The 17999-nt window shown below is 35.2% G+C and overlaps 1 protein-coding gene across 2 annotated transcripts in view; it reads left to right on the plus strand.

The window, feature by feature from the left end:
* The first annotated feature begins 268 nt into the window (after positions 1-268).
* rnls (renalase, FAD-dependent amine oxidase) overlaps positions 269-17999 on the plus strand; it is a 122085-nt gene continuing 104354 nt past the window's right edge. The window contains exons 1-4 of one of the 2 annotated variants that reach the window (XM_005169454.5): positions 269-473; positions 2445-2550; positions 2689-2834; positions 9949-10107. In XM_005169454.5, the coding sequence (XP_005169511.1) occupies positions 356-473; positions 2445-2550; positions 2689-2834; positions 9949-10107 (529 nt within the window). In that variant the 5' untranslated portion in view covers positions 269-355. 2 annotated transcript variants of the gene reach the window in all.

Consider the following 17999-nt stretch of genomic DNA (forward strand, 5'->3'; position numbering starts at 1 on the left):
TGAAATAAACTGTGCTTTTGCTTCATTGATTACTTGTGTCCCCTACGATTGAAAATAATTTGAATTTATTATAAGTATTGCTTATTAACAAATGAAGATGGTGATGTTATTTTTAATGTAGATATAAAACAGGCATAACGCTTTATTATGTTTATTATCTGATGCTTGGCTATTCTGCATATGTATCACTCAAATATGAAATAACCAAGGGTTATGCTTTGGTTGGCCAACAAAAAACACTTCAGGCTTTCATAATACTTAAAGGGACAGTACAATAAATCGTGTAAGATCTTCAGACAAGCGCGAACGCTTTGCTTTTCTACCTCAAACAGTTGTTTATTCACATTTTCTAAAAATGTCCCGAGTTCTTATAGTTGGGGCTGGACTCACAGGTAGTTTATGTGCCTGTCTGCTGAGGAGGGAACTGCCAAACAAAGTTAATATAGTCGTGTGGGACAAATCTCGCGGTGCAGGTTAGCATCTTATCTATTTTGACACACATAATGCTTTTTTATATGCTGATTTAAAACACTTATAGAGTGGTGTACGTCTCGTGAGTTTTAATCTTTGGATCAGCTGTATGCAGCCAACTTTCATTCATTAAGGTTAACCACGCTGGTGACCTTATAAACATGAGTAGAAAATGGGCAAATATGACGTAACTACATTTTATTATACCCTATATTTTCGTAATATGCACTTTTGCATGAAAGCCCAAATTGGGCAGTTCGTCACTGTATTTCAACCAACGTACAATGATGAAAAACCTGATCGTGAAGTTTAAACTTTGCCCTTTGACAGGTCACGCCCACATCAAATAACACGGTGGATTGAATGGGGTTGGTGAATTAAGAAAAAAAAAAAAAACTTTGGATATGTAGGTTAAAGATGACAATCAATCCTATTTAAAATATAATTGTATTTGTAGTTGAGGTACTTTGTAAAATGAATGTAGCTAATTTTATTTAATTAAGTATGATTCTTTTTTCATCTAAATGTCCAAGGGTTTAAATGTTAAACATTTTCAGACAAGGCTTTTTATTCATTCATTCATTCATTTTCTTGTCGGCTTAGTACCTTTATTAATTTGGGGTCGCCACAGCGGAATGAACCGCAAACTTATCCAGCACGTTTTTTACGCAGCGGATGCCCTTCCAGCTGCAACCCATCTCTGGGAAACATTCACACACACACATTCACACTCATACACTACGGACAATTTAGCCTACCCAATTCACCTGTACCGCATGTCTTTAGACTGTGGGGGAAACCGGAGCACCCGGAGGAAACCCACGCGAAGGCAGGGAGAACATGCAAACTCCACACAGAAACACCAACTGAGCCGAGGTTCGAACTAGTGACCTTCTTGCTGTGAGGCGACAGCACTACCTACTGTCTACTGCCTCGCCTCTTTTGATTTATGTTAAAGTATTTTTTTTATTCTTTATTGTAAATGGAAATGGTGTTTTTACACAAAAAGAAGCTTTAAAAAAAAACGTATTGTTAAAAATGTTTTCATTGTTTTTTATTTATCGAAAATGAATTGGCGCGTTTTGGATGTAGAAAAATGCCTTTAGTTGGTTCTTGAAGGAACACATTTGACACTGTTAAGGTACAAAGTGTCTTGTCATTGTAATGGTACCTTCATGGATCAGATTTGTTCCTTTGATGAAGGTACAATATTGTACATGCAAGTTTTAAAAAGGTAAATGTTAAATAAAGGTACATTTTGATTTCTCATGGTACAAATAATGTCATTAAAGGTACAAACTGCAATAGTACAAATTAGTTTCTTTGTCTTAAGGTACAATTCTGTTCCACAAAAAGATACTCCCCTAATAGTTTGTACCTTCTTTTGTACAAGACTTTAACATTTTTTTTTTGAGAGTGTAACATAAATCTGCCTGACTTCAGAAATTCAGCTTTCCTGCAAAGGCTTGACGAAGTAAAAGTATTTGTTCTAGTTAAAAAATCCCAATGCTGAAAATGTCCCAGAAAAATGAACATTTACTCACTATTTACTTACCCTCATGTGGTTTATTTCTTCTGTTTGAACACAAAAGGAAATATTTTGAAGAAAGCTGAAAATCTGTAACTATTGAAAACCACAGTAGGATAAACAAACACTAGTCAGAGGTTACAGCTTTTCAGCTTTCTTTTAAATATCTTCTATAGTGTTCAACAAAAGAAAGAAACAAGTTTGGAAGTGAAGGGAGAGTAAATGATGACACCATATATGGTACACACATAATAAATTTATCAGTTTTGTTGTTACTGTCTTCCTAAAGCACCTTTATGAATACGTTTGTGCAATTGTGATGTAATCAATCTTATTTTTATTAATAACAATAGGTTTTCATTTCAGATGTTTTATTTGTCTCTACTTCTAAAAATCATGATTATATTATGAGTAGGATTAAGATGTTTTTGCATTAATGTTATAGGGGGTAGAATGTCCACAAGCAGAAGTCCAAACAATCCTTCTTGCTCGGTTGATCTTGGAGCTCAATACATCAGTGCCACACAGTACTATGCTCAAATTCACAGCAGGTGGGCTACTTCTTGCTTTTATTTATTTATTTATTTATTTATTTATTTATTTATTTATTTATTTAATTTATTTATTAGATTATGTGAAAATAGTTTTTTTTTTCTTGTTGTAACTAATGCATTTTCTTGTATTTCCAGCTTTTATGAAGAACTCCTAGCGCAAGACATTTTAAAACCCCTCAGTGCTCCTGTTGAAGGCCTGATGGTAAAGGAAGAAGGAATGGTGAACTATGTGACACCTCATGGGGTCTCCTCCATCGTCAAACACTATCTCAAAGAGTCAGGTATACACTGTACTGTAGGTCATTTGACTTCTTCTTTTTCCCAAAACTTTTTTCTGTTTCACTAACCAACTACTGTAAGATACTGTAGCAAGTTTTGTTGTTACAAACATAGTTCAGCGATATGGTGTTTCCTGAATCCATAATTTCAAGGTACCAAAGAATCCGTTGCTTCAGTGTACTAAATATCACGATTAGGCCCAATCCCAATTCTACCGCTTAGCCCTTCCCCTTACCACTACCTTTCAGTTTGCGCATTCCCATGAAGGGGTAGGGGTGTCCCAATTCTTTTTAGCTTGAAGCCATAGGGCTAAGGGGAAGGGGTAGATACCCGTTCGAATGAAGAATTTTCTGGACCACACTCGAAACCAAGGTTAAAGAAAATTTCCCAGAATACACCAGCCACAACTACAGCTACACCCAGAAGTAATGAGATCCACAAATTAGTGTTAGTATTAGAACAAACAAATATATGTTTTAATATATTCATAACTGCATTCATGTTTTACCGTCATGCTTAAAAAATAAAAAAAAAAAACGCTAAAATAAAAACCCCTAAATTTTGCGATCTATAATAATAACTCCTGTACAACACTCCTACAACATTTTTGACACTCAATGACACTCGAATACCCTGTCAAAATTGTATAATGGCTGAGAATGAGCTTTTTACAGTGTCTGCTATAATGTTAATGTTGTTTTGTGTGTTTATATAGATGAATATGGCCACTGTGTTAAATGCAAAGTACAGTTACGATCTTATTGCCACGGTAGATCGTTATGATAACCTAATATATGCCTTCAGTGATTTCCTGAAAATAAATACCAAAAAATAACACAACTGGAATAACTACAGCAGTCACGAACGCCTAATCTCATACTGTATGAAGCAAGAGATCGCAATGACATATGATTTGGATCGGGCCTTATTCACCTTATTCTTAGCTGACGAGCGGGCACAGCCATTTGAATCTTTTTGAAACTCCTCGTTTGTTGTTTGATGTTGCAAACTGATATTCTCTTATTATATTATTCTACTTGGTCTGTATAGTCATGCAAATATTTGTTTGTAGAGCAAGTAGTTTGACCGTTTTCTGCCGTTTATTATTCCTAGTGATTTCTCCCATAGGCGACTGAAACGGATGTTCTAAAACAATCGCGAAAGGTCAATAGTGACCAAAAATCACAAGTTACCAGTATCATCACAAAAATATTATTTTTGTTTAAAGAAGTTGAAAATGTTTAAAAATAAATTCCACCCACATGGTAACACTTTGTACCAACTACACACTGTGAATCATCTATTAAGCATTAGCAAATAGTGAATTCATTATTTGTTAATCATTGACTCTTTATTAATAGACGTTAACAAGCAATATATAATGGCAGGTACAAATGCTCTATTCTTGACTTTCATAATTTGTTACTGATTAATTTTTCATGACTTAATTATTACATTTAAAAATCATTTTTATTTAAGAAGAGTTGGGGTTTTTAAAAAAAATCAGAATGAGTTAGTAAATGATTAATAAACTATTCAAATCAACATTTATATATTGTGATTCAGGCATATACTAATATAATATATATAGTATGCTTTATTAACTCAACTTCATCCAGTTTTGTGACCTAATATAAAGAAAGGTCTTTTCATGCCTTATAAAAGGGGGCTAATAATTCTGACTTCAACTGTATGTTATTTTTAATAAGATTAGGCTAACTGTTCTTGTACGTGGTTTCATTTACTGTATGGAAAAAAATATGGAAAATTCTCAATAATAATTGTAAAAGAATTAAATGTCTTCTTTCAATTAACTATGGAGAATAAAATAGGGCAAGGCAAACAACAAGGGAGGGAAACATTTAAAATGTTTATGTAGTGTAATTTAAAACTAAAATAACTAGAGCTTAACAATAAAATCGAAATGTATTAAAAACTAGAACTTGAATAGAGTTGAAGTGTAAGCAGAACATACGGTTTAAAAAACTAAACACTACAAAAACAAATTAAAAAATAATTTTTCTGTTTAATCAAATAAATGGAGCCTTTGTGAGCATAAGAGTAAGAGTCTTTAAAGCCATGCAAACAGTTTTTCTTTAGAAGCACCAGGCACTTTATTTTATTAAAAGTAGTTAAAAGAGTAATTACAATATAAATATCTCCATTTTAATAAAGACGTGTAATAACAGTGCAAAAATAAAGTCCATTGTTGCCTTAAAGTATTTTTTTTAAGAGAGAAATTTAACAGTGTAATGCTTTTTATATATTTACAAAGTCATAGAAGCAAGATTTAATAATCGATTTTATCGCTGTTCATAAAGCAGCTGTTTTTCATCAGCTGTTTAAGGACAGAAATGTGCTGCCAAAAATTATTTTTGGGTCAGCAAGACCCGAGTCGTCCAGCTGTTGTTGTTCCTCCTTAGTCTTACCTTTCTAGAAATCTTTCTTGGTTCCTAGAGAGACCGCAGAAGAATTTGGCCAGGCTGATTTCAAGCTGATTTATGAACTCAAAGATCACGGCTCTTAGTCAATAATCTGACTGAGACTTCAGAAACAGTTCAGGATGTTTTGATGTTTTGCATGTGCTGGAACACAGAACAAAAGCAGCAGTCAGATGGAACTGCTTTAATGTGTGGAGCAACATTGGGAAACAACAGTTCTTCAAACATCAGCAAAGCATTAAGGGATTTTAGTGAAAAGTGAATTGTGTGTATTTACACTCTATTTTTAACCTTTTCTCTGGTGTTCATTACATATCCTGCTCTCAGCATTGTTCTGTCACCTTAAAAGAATAGTTCACCCAAAAATCTAAATTACCCCATAATGTACTTACCCTCAAGCCATCCTCATGTACAGTATATTACTTTTTTTGTCAGACAAACAGTTTGATTAGTTTTGCATTTTTTTTTTCCTGACTCCATGCTACATCAAACTGTTGGATAGTGGCTTTTATTTTGACGTTTCCAAACATGCAGAAATTGATCATAAAATTAACTCGTATGCTGCCATGGGATTAGCGTATGTCATATGAGGTGGATCTATGGCTGTGTCTGAAATCGCTTTATACTTGAGTAGGTACTACATTAGAATTTGAATATACTACAGTACATGACCGTTAGAAAAGTATGTTTGTGTGAATTGTATGAATATGAGTAATGTGAATAGAATTCGGATATACTGAATTTGCCATTTTTGTCATTGTGACCTACCTGTATCAGTTGCATGGCTTCACTCCCATTCATGAAATATCTCCTATGGCATCATGGGATAGTGTAGCATCTGTTGGATCTCGTCAGAAGTAGTAGGTCATCCGGGTACTTCTCGCCCTCTGTTTTTCGAATATTATATTATCTCTTAGCGATTTTAAAGGGCACATAGGTTACCCCTTTTTTCATATTTATTATAAGTCTTTTGTGTCCCCAGAATGTTTCTGTAAAGTTTCAGCTCAAAAAACCCATCAGAGTATTTATTATAGCAGTTTGAAGTGTCTGTATTATAGCTGGGTAAAGGTTGTTGCTGTTTCTTTGCACTGGGCCTTTAAGGCGAGTCATCCCCGCCCACTGTTCCCACGTGCCTGTCAGCAACATGCCTCAATCGTTGCCACGGCTGCCTCAGGAAGCAGATCTCACGTAACGTTTGTGAGAAATACAACAGTAAGAAATTTACCAATCAGTATATGATGCATTTTTTAAGGAGTTGCAAAAATGAGTTCACGCACACACAGCGCAGACATGCAAACACATACACACACACACATACATAGCACAGACACACACGCACGTACATAGCGTAGACAGGCCGACACACACACACACATAGCACAGACACGTAGCGCAGACACACACGCACATACATAGCGTTGACAGGCAGACACACACACACACATAGCACAGACATGTAGCGCAGACACACACGCACATACATAGCGTAGACATGCAGACACACACACACACACACACACACACATAGCACAGACACGTAGCGCAGACACACACGCACATACATAGCATAGACCAGGGGTCGGCAACCCGCGGCTCTAGAGCCGCATGTGGCTCTTTAGCGCTGCCCCAGTGGCTCCCTGGAGCTTTTTCAAAAAATGTTTGAAAACGGAAAAAGATGGGGGAGGTAAATATATTTTTGTTTTAATATGGTTTCTATAGGAGGACAAACAATCTTAACGTTTTCTAATACTGTAAAAGTGTGTAGAATATTTATTTTCAACATTTCTGTCAACGAAGATTTGCGTCATAGCCTGCGACACACGGAATAGGCAGGTGGCTGTTGTAAACAATCCGGCGGCTGTGTGATGCGCCATGGAGCGTAAGCTGTCTTTGCCAAAGATGTACAGCGGGGCACGCTCTCTCATTTTCCCTCCCTGAGAGAATTCAAAGAAGCCCATCCCGATCACTCACTCAACAGTGATTATTTACAAGGTGCGATCGTTGATATGCAAACTGCATTTGGGAGCAGATTTTGCAAGTGGCGAAAGGAAAAAATGAGACTGTCTTTCCTTGTCACACACCCCTGGAGATTGACCCTTCCTTGTTGAGCACATTCCCAGTAAGGGGCACGTTATGCACGTTCATTTTGATGTGGTTTTTTGGAATTCTCAAAATAAAAAACATCAAAAATCTGATTTTTTTTACTGCATTTCTTTAATTTCATCAAAGCAAAACATGATGCATTAATTTAATTTAAGTTAAACTTGAACATTAAACATAATTCATTGATATTGCAATGAAGTTAAACTTTAACATTAAACATAATTCATTAATATTGTAATGAAGTTAAACTCGAACATTAAACATAATGCATTAATATTGTAATTAAGTTAAACTTGAGACGGCATCGTACAACAGAGTAGTCACGTGGTGCGTCATTCTCTACAGGATGCACTGCAGGGAAAAAAAAAACATCAATCATGAAGGCTCAGTATGTATTTGTAGCCAACTAAATAATTTTTATAGTAGGCTAATATAGCTAATATAAATACATACAGCATGTGTTGCCTTCATTATAAGGCTTATATAAGGCTTTTAATTTTTTGCGGCTCCAGACATATTTGTTTTTGTTTTTTTTTGGTCCAGTATGGCTCTTTCAACATTTTGGGTTGCCGACCCCTGGCATAGACACACACACACACATACCACAGACACGTAGCGCAGACACACACACAGAGAGACAGTGAGAGAGACACGCGGCTGTGCTAATGAAGTGAATCTGAAGTGAATGGCTGTACTTCATTACACACGTGCACACGTTTTAAAACATGTTAAACTTGTAAAACTCACTCTTGATCACGTCTGATGATGATTAATGATCCTAGCAAACTGAACAGACCTTTTAATCCCGGTTGCTTTGCGCTCGTCCTCTCTTGTCAATATGATTTTATGCATTACTACGGAGACATGTTAATGTGCGCAGCTGTCAATCAATATTGGTGGGCGGGGGGACCGCACTCCTACGTAAAGTTGCAGTCCATCTAAAAAACCGCTCCTTTTGGTCCCCCGTTTTTATGTTGTTCGATTTTTAAAAATGGACTGGGTGTTTTTATTTCACCCCAATATGACAAAATATACACTATTCTTACAGACATGTATGTCCAAACAGCTTGAAAAGTAGATTTTTCACCTAAGGTGCCCTTTAATATACTAGTAGGGAAATATGAACTTTTAAATGCACCGTTTGTTTTTTGTAACAGAAAAAACTAAATTTTAAACCCCAATTGGTGACCGAATGCAGTTTTTGTGCGACTAACTTATTTGATTTACACTCACTGGCCACTTTATTAGGTAGACATTACTAGTACCTGGTTGGACCCTTGGACCTTTTGCCTTCAGAACTGCCTTAATTCTTCATGACATAGATTTAACAAGGTACTAGAAATATTCCTCAGAGATTCTGGTCCATATTCACATGAAAGCATCACACAGTTGCTGCAGATTTGTCGACTGCACATCCATGATACGCATTTCTTGTTCCACCACCTCCCAAAGGTGCTCTATTGAATTGAGATCTGGTGATTGTATAGGCAATTTGAGTGCAGTGAACTCATTGTCATATTCAAGAAAACAGTCTGAAATGATTCACGCTTTATGACATGGTGCGTTATCTCAGAATCAGAATCAGAGTTATTGCCAAGTGTGCTTCACACACACAAGGAATTTGTTTTGTCTACAGAAGCTACCAGTGTACATAAAGTGACAACTGACAACACAAAATAAATATGGAAAAAAGAAATACCATAAACATTAAACCGAGATGCAGTTAGTCAAAAAATCTGGATTTTGAATTGTATGTACAGGTTTGTTATAAATATACAGGTTATAAGGTGCTGTGTACAAATGCAAATGGAGAAAGTATTGCATTGTATATTGATATATGGTGCTGTGTGGAGTTTGCATGTTGGCGTGGGTTTCCTTCGGGTGCTCTGGTTTCCCCCAGAAGTCCAAAGCCATGCGTTATAGGTAAATTGGGTTGGCTAAATTGTCTGTAGTGTTTGTGTGTGAATGAAAGTGTATGGATGTTTCCCATTGATGGGTTGCAGCTGGAAGGGCATCCGCTGCGTAAAACATATGCTGGATAAGTTGTTAGTTCATTCCGCTGTGGTGACCCCAGATTAATGAAGAGACTAAGCCGAAAAGAAAATTAAAGAATGAATTATACATTTCTGGAAGCTTAATAATAAAAGTCACTAGCTAACACCATTATACAACATGGAAGTGCCAGGACAAAATTTAAAACTACTCAGACTGTGTTCGTTTGACAGGAAAGAAGTCATAAAACTACATCAATGATGGCTTGTGGGTGAGTTAATTATGGGGAAACTGTTCTTTTAAGCGATTTAAAAATACATTGTACACATTGTAAGCTAATTCTGATGGATTTTTTATGCAATTGTTTGGTTTGTTTATTCTTTTCAAAATATGCCTTTTTTTTCTAAAATGAGTAATTCATTAAAGCTCTTTGCATGCGCCTAAACTAAATCTTGACTTCTCAATAATTCTTTTCTTTCTGCTTGACTTTTATATATTCTTTTCTGTTTCTCTCTGTTTTTTGTCTCTTTTTTTGCTCCTTGTGCAACATTGCCAACTGTGCCCTTCCGCACTCAAGCAGGAGCAGAGGTTTTCTACAACCGACACGTCACTCACATTCACCGGAAAGACACTGGCTGGGAAGTGTGTCGCAAAGAAGGAGCTCCAGAGCGGTTTGACGTAGTGGTTTTAACCATGCCAGTTCCCCAAATCCTCCAGCTGCAAGGAGACGTGGGTTCTTGTGAGTACATTACCACATCGCCGCAGACACATATAAACACACACTTTGGCCTTAAAATTGAAATATGACTTTTGGTTTTGCTGTCTGCCATTGTTTCTGCTGAAAATGCATCCCAGTGAAGTCTCATCATTTTTTAATTTGGTCTTATTTCAGAAATATCCATAGAAGATTTCAAAAGTTATTCAAAATTCTCTATTAAGTGAACTTCTATTAAAGTAAACTTTAGTTTAAGCATTTTTACTTGTATTAAGCTCAATCACAACTAACAACTTTACACATTTATTGGAAATTACAAAATAAAGAAAAACATTGTAAACATCGGTAAGCATAAGAGAATACAGTAAGAAAATGTGTAAACATATTTTTAGTACATCTTGTATTTGACAATTAAACCTTTAATTTATGCGGGGCCCAAATCCAGCAGCCTGCTTCAGCTGAATTAGCAAGGCCATGTAACTAACATATAAATTATATAATAAGAATAGCATACTTGTGGCTGGAAGGGCATTCGCTGCATAAAACATATGCTGGATAAGTTGGCGGTTCATTCTGCTGTGGCTACCCCTGATTAATAAAGGGTCTAAGCTGAAAAGAAAATGAATGAATGAAAGAATGAATGAATTAAAAAAAATTACAAATTTGTTTTATTAAATATTAATGTAAAATAAATGAATTAATTTGGAAATTATTATATAGACATTGCACACAGTGACACACAAACACAAAGCACCGTCAATGGTAATAAATGTAAATATAAAATGAACGTTAATTAAACAACAGGTTTAAAATAAACCAATGGCAAAAAAAGAAGGCAACTAAGACAAAACATTGAATGAAATGCCATCCAGGACATTAAGGCATGTCGGTTTATTGCTTACAGAATTATCCTTCATTGTAAAATGATAAGGATCTTTACTTCCAAATATGGCAAATCTATCAGTATTTTTATTTTTCTAGCTACCTCTGAATAAAAGACAAAGGTTGCTTAAATATTTTGTTGTTTCAACACTTTTGTCAGCCAGTTGACACACACACACACACACACACACACACACACACACACACACACACACACACACACACAAACACACTTTATTCCACTTCTGTTGAACGTGGAAGATATTTTGAAGAACGTTGGTAATGTAAATTGTTCACCTTTGACACCCATTACATGGAACCAAAGCTTTTTAAAGGGACTGTCCAGCATATAATAATGGAATAACATAAAAATAGCTGGACTGTTTGTTCAGCAGCCTCAGATCTGCTTTCAAATGCACAGGTCCACCACTCCATTAATACATCCATTCAGGTTTGCCCTGGGCTGGTGGTCTTCAGAGACCCCATATCTCAACCTTAAACTGTTTTCCAGCTGCCTCTGGACTGCAGGTCTTGCATTAGGGTCCAAATTGGTATTCTCAGTATGACGTGTTTGAAATGGTAAAACAGAAGTCTGTAAGTAGAAAATATGGAAATGGAGGAGTCAGGTTTGGGCCTTCTGGGTGTTGAAAGTTCTGAGAAACTGTGAATAATGCACACGGCGAGGGAAAAGTCACAGGCTCAGAAAAAGAGCTGCATCGCAAATTAAGGGATGAATGAAAAATGGAATGAGACAGCTGAAAATGGTGAAGGAGTCGCTAGCGAAAAAACGGCACTTTAAATGGTTGCGGTGTCACGCACAATGCTGCAGAAGTAGGGCAGAGGCAGATGGGTCTCTGCTCTGTTGATACACTAAAAAACGGCTGCACTGGAGCAGCTGAAAAATTAATCTGAATTGGTCTGGATGGAGATGGAGGCCATGTGATCAATGCCACAGTGTAGTTGCACAGGACTCTTACAAAACTGAATGCAATTTCAAAGAGGGTTGAGGCTGTAAGAAGCCCTAAAGAAACACTACTTTTTTTTACCTGTCGCCTGGAGTTTTCACTTTTTTTTTTAATCCATTGAGCCCTACTTCAGGTCTGTTGAGAGCATTTTTAGTTTAGCTTAGCATAAATCAATGAACTAAAACATTAGCATCTCTCTCTCTCTCTCTCTCTCTCTCTCAAAAGCATTTAGATTTGTTTATTTTTATTTAAAGAGCCCCTATTCTGCGTATTTGAAAATGAGCTTCCATGCAGCGTGTAACACAGCACTAAGTGAATGAAAACATCCAGCTGAGGATGAAAGTGCACAGTGAAAGTGCACCATTTTGAAAAAAGCTGATTTTTTAACTAAATAGTCGACTCAAAGTCGAATAAATGAATCAAGTCGGGTTTAGATCTTTTCTTGAAAGCGTTGGCGACGATATGGTATATCACCAAATATGTAGTTACAGATCTGGTAAAACGTGAAAGCGCATTTGACTTCAGACATTAACAGGATCGCGGGACTGATCATATCATGAATAAATGCCTTGAAAGATGATGATTCCGCTGCGGGGAAAAAAGGGTTAAAGTTCATTTTCACAACAACACCACTGTATAGCTAACCGTGTACTGTGTTTGGTCCTGTCAGTTTTCAAATTTTTGATACAATTACCTACGCGACCTACGCGTCAGCCGTTGGCTATTAAATGAAGGAGGAACAAAGACTGTTATGCATGGGCGTTGTTAGGCCTATTTTAGGGGGGCTGTAGCCTGTAGCCTGTGAACTAGCCTGTAAGTTAAAATATATATGTAAGTATATATTATATATATGTATGCCATTTAATTAGAAAAGTGGCAATTTATTTTTCTAATACATGGAAACAATAAATGCACTTATGCACAATATAGAAAGTTTTTTACTACAATAAACAGGTGGGTTGAGCCTATTTGGCTTATTCAGAATGGCTATGCCTGTCTATATAATACAGTTGAATACTAGTATACAACCCATATTAAACAAACATTTTTATATGTATTAGTATTATACTTGTAAATATTAGGCTTAATATTAACTTATTAATATTAGGCTTTATATATATATATATATATATATATATATATATATATATATATATATATATATATATATATATATATATATATAAAGTCCCATACATAACAGCAGGGGCGATTTTAGTATTTTTTTATTTTAGGAGTGCTTAACTCCTTCTAACCTAAAAAAAAAAAAAAAAAAAAAAAAAAAAATATATATATATATATATATATATATATATATATAATATATATATATATATATATATATATATATATATATATATATATATATATATATATATATATATATATATATATATATATATATATATATATATATATATATATATATATTTAGGTTAGAAGGAGTTAAGCACTCCTAAAATAAAAAAATACTAAAATCGCCCCTGCTGTTATGTATGGGACTTTGTCGGTCTTTATCAGTAACTGTTGAACCAGTTTCTTCTTCCTTCGCATCATAAAATGTAAGTGTAATTAAAATTGTTGCCCTGTTTTGTGTGGTTTGCAAAATATGTGTTTAATTGTGTGTTAGAAGTTGTAATCGCCCTCCCAGACTTAGATCTCAGCTAAATGGATCAAATAAATTGTAAAAATCAACTGTTGAAATAGGTGTCTTGTAAAATTTGCATAATGTTAAGTAAAAATGGAGTGTTCTTTTAAAAAGTCATATTGTTCACCATCACAAAATCATCTTATCACTCCCAAGTTGCTTTAAACCTGTATGATTATGTCTTTTAGTAAATACAAAAGGATATTTTGAAGAATGCTGATTGCTAGACAGTTGATGGTAACCACTGGCTCCCATAGTAACAAAAATACTATAGTCAAATGTTACCATCAACAATCAACCTTTTTTGGTCAGCGGAAGAAAGATACTGGAACGAGTGGATGGTGAATAAATTACGATATTTATCTCTTTTTCCCCAAACGTTCCCTTTTAGATTGTTCACAAATGATTGCCCAGTTTTCTGTATTGAGATTTGGAGTCTTTTTTCCAAAGAGATTAAGTTGATTTATTGTCTGGCAGGCTGCAGTCAATGTAGGCTCTCATTTAACTGTGTCTCTGTCAAATCATAGTTATTTTAAAGCCACTTCAACAAGACATGGCTTTTTGGACTCTTTTAAGTGTTATTCTGTTTTGTGTCAGTACTTGGTTTTACTGTGAGAAAACCCCTGTGTTCAGAAAAACACTGCTCCTGGGAGACACATTACTGCCATTTCTTGAAATTCCTTGAACCCTTCTGATCTTTGGGTTTTAGTGGGCTGTGTTTTTCATTTGTATTGTTTTTTTTTCCTCTTCTCCTACATACATCTTTGTTTTCTGTGCACATATTATCAAATTCCTTTTGAGGTTTTGTAACCTTTTTTGTCCTAGCTACATCTGTATTCATCGGTATCATATTTTAAAGGAAAATTACTCTAGCAGAGGTGCAGTTCTTATTTTTGGTTTCTTAAAAAATTTAGATGTATTTATGGGGCCCTTAGGACTGATTTATTATTGTGCTCATTGTATAGGGCAATTTATATAAATTGTCCACATAATTGCAGTGGTTATGTTTAAACTTCAACATATGTTACACATACAATATTTCTCAAAATGTTGGGGTTGCTTTGTTTTTACAGAAATGATTTCATTCTGGAAATATCCATTAGATTAATTTAAAGTGACAGTTATTAATGTATAACAAATCCTTTTCAGAGATATATATGCTGTTCTGCTGTTCAAATCTTTTAAAAAGTATCACTTTTTTTCACAGATGTATTAAATAGCTTTCAACATTTTTAATGAAAAAAAAAGCTTTTTGGCTGTTACATGAAGAAATTTGATTTACCACACTTTATTTCACGATACAAATCTCTCTTTCTATTTTAAAAACTATTTATAAACTATTCTATTTTTAAATATTATTTTAATAGTCTTTTCTGCTTCATTTTGAAATGTTTCTCATTCATTCATTCATTCATTCATTCATTCATTCAGTCCATTTACTAATCAGGGTCGCCACAGCAATGAATCTCCAACTTATCCACCATATCTTTTACGCAGTGGATACAACTCAATTGCTGGGAAACACCCATACACTCTTGCACTCACACACATTCACTACGGACAATTTAGCGTATTCAATTCACCTATTCCACATGTGTTTGGACTGTGGGTGAAACCAGAGCAGCCGGAGGAAACCAACACAGGGAGAACATGCAAACTCCACACAGAAATGCCAACTGACCCAATCAAGGCTCGAACCAATGACGGTCTTGCTGTGAGGCAATCGTTCTACCCACTGCGCTATCGTGACGCCGTTTAGTCGTTTCGTTTGGCTTATTTTTGTGTTTTATAATCTGTATTTTTATTTTACTTTGTCTAATGGACAGCACTATGGTCCGTCATGTGGCTGTTTTAAATGTGTTTTTATAGATAAATTAACTTAAACTATAAAAAAAAACATTTATTATGACATTTTATATCTGTATACTCCCAATTTCCTGTTTATGAATAGTTATTAACACTGTATTTTTGTGGTAAAAAAATTACTGGAAGCATTGTTGCCAGTAATTTGTCATAACTGTTCTTTAAGTAACCTACCTGTAAATGTTTTTTTCAATAGTGTGTTCTAAAAAGACCCTTAATGCAGTGCAAATTGCAGTCATTAACCTTAAAGAATGTACATGGTGTTTCACTGTGTCTTTTTGAAGTAAGTAACTGTAAAATTGTGGCAATGTCTAACAGTGAAGCTAGCAGTTGGGCTTAGCTGTGGGGTAGGATTAGGTGTGTAAAAAAAGATCATGCTGAATATACATCAAGTACAAACAAACAATCAATATTTTAATAATAAATAGGTAATAAGCCACTAGTTAATAGTGAGAAATAGTACTTAAACTAAAGTGTTACAATTACAATTAAACATTCCACCAATTGTTATTTATTCATTAATTTTCCTTTGGCTTAGTCCCTTTGTTCATCAGGGGTCGCCACAGCGAAATCAACTGCCACATTATTCAGCATATGTTTTACAAAGCCGCAACCCAGTACTGGAAAACACCCATACACACTCATTCACACACACACACACTAATACACGACGGTCAGTTTAGTTCATCCAATAGGGCATGTCTTTGGGCTGTGGGGAAACCGGAGCACCCTGTGGAAACCTACGCCAAAACAGGGAAAACATATAAACTCCAAACAGAAAGACCAAGTGCCCCAGCCTCGACTCAAAACAGCAACCTTTTTGCTAACCATTGAGCCACTGTGTCACCCCATTTTTATTTTAAATTGTAAATGTATCATTAATATGATAATGCATGCTGCATATTTATAGTGCATTAACTATAAAGGGGAAAAAAAATAAAAAGCTTGATGTTCTTCCAAATGATGTTACTAGTAAAACCTATAAAATGTGTTCATTTTTTCTTCATTTTTTCTTCATTGTCCTGTTTGCTATGATGTCACCGTGTTAGCAGTTGTGTGTGTAATGGCAGCTGCTGGACAGTTGGGGGCAGTAGTCAGGTATGAGCCACTGGCACTTGCTGAAATGCAGTCTGGAAATAATTTTCACAGATTCGAGCTGCATGCTGAAAAAAAAAACGAATGCCTCACACTTCCTGCTTCATCACAGCACGACTCCTCAGAGTGCCTATTGACCTCAATTTTTAGGTCTTTAGGTCTAATGTGTGTGAAAATGATTACCAATGCAAAAGCAAAATGAGGTTTGGAAGTTGAAAGAATGCTGTAAGTCTGTAACTCTTGCCCTAAGTTAGGAGAATACATAAATGGGTTTCAAGCATTAAAACATTAAAAGTTGATTCTAGCTCTAAATTGTAAACAGTGAAATGTATCCTTCATTTTTTAGTAAAACGATCTAAAAATGATCTGTCTGTCTGTCTGTCTGTCTATCTATCTATCCATCTATCCATCCATCGATAGATAGATAATTTTACTCAAAAATTAACGATACATTTTAATGTAATAATACAATTTAAAATAATAACTGAAATCTTTATCAATCTTTACCACTGTCCATTAAACAACCTGATTTTGTCCCTTTGACAGTGATTTTTTTTTTTTGTCAGATAAGATTTAAATAACTTAAAATTTACTAAATGCATATGTTTATTCTCTGTTTTTCTATATTGAATGGTAATATTTATTATATCACAATATTTTCTGTTTTTAAGCTTTATTTGTATATAAAATATCTCTTTATAGACAACTAGACACTAAAATTGAAATCAAATTCAATCATATCAACATTACAGTACAAGTCAGGTGAACTTACATTACATTAAACTTGACCTAAAACAGTCCATATGACTTGAAAATGTCGCCTCACAGCAAGAAGGTCACTGGATCAGGTCCCTGCTGGACCAGGTGGCATTTCTGTGTGGAATTTGCATGTTCTCCCCGTGTTCGTGTGGGTTTTCCTCCAGGTGCTCTGGTTTCCCCCACAAATCAAAGATATGCACTATGGGTGAATTAGATGAATTAAATTGGCCATAGTGTATGAGTGTGTTTGTGAATATGAGTATGTATGGGTGTTTCCAGCACTTGGTTGCGGCTGGAAGGGGCATCCGATGTGTAAAACATAAAGTTCGATAATGTTGACTTATTGATTATACTTTGTTTATTACGATATTATGCGACCTAACCTTCATAAATCACCGGAGAACATTCACATTTACACGGACTACAATGTCTAAATATACAGTAAACCTGTCCTGTCATGCAACACACACACACACACACACACACACACACACACACACACACACACACACACACACCTGCTCCAAGTCTGCATTGATTGCACTCACACAGCTTATGCTGCTCAAGTACTGATTACACACACATACAGGTAAAGTCAGAATTATTAGCCCCCCTTTCAATTTTTTTTTTTTTTTAAATATTTCCCAAATTATGTTTAACAGAGCAAGGAAATTTTCACAGTATGTCTGATAATATTTTCACTT

The sequence above is a fragment of the Danio rerio genome, chromosome 12, assembly GCF_049306965.1.
Source record: "Danio rerio strain Tuebingen ecotype United States chromosome 12, GRCz12tu, whole genome shotgun sequence".
In the NCBI taxonomy this organism is placed as follows: Eukaryota; Metazoa; Chordata; class Actinopteri; order Cypriniformes; family Danionidae; genus Danio; species Danio rerio.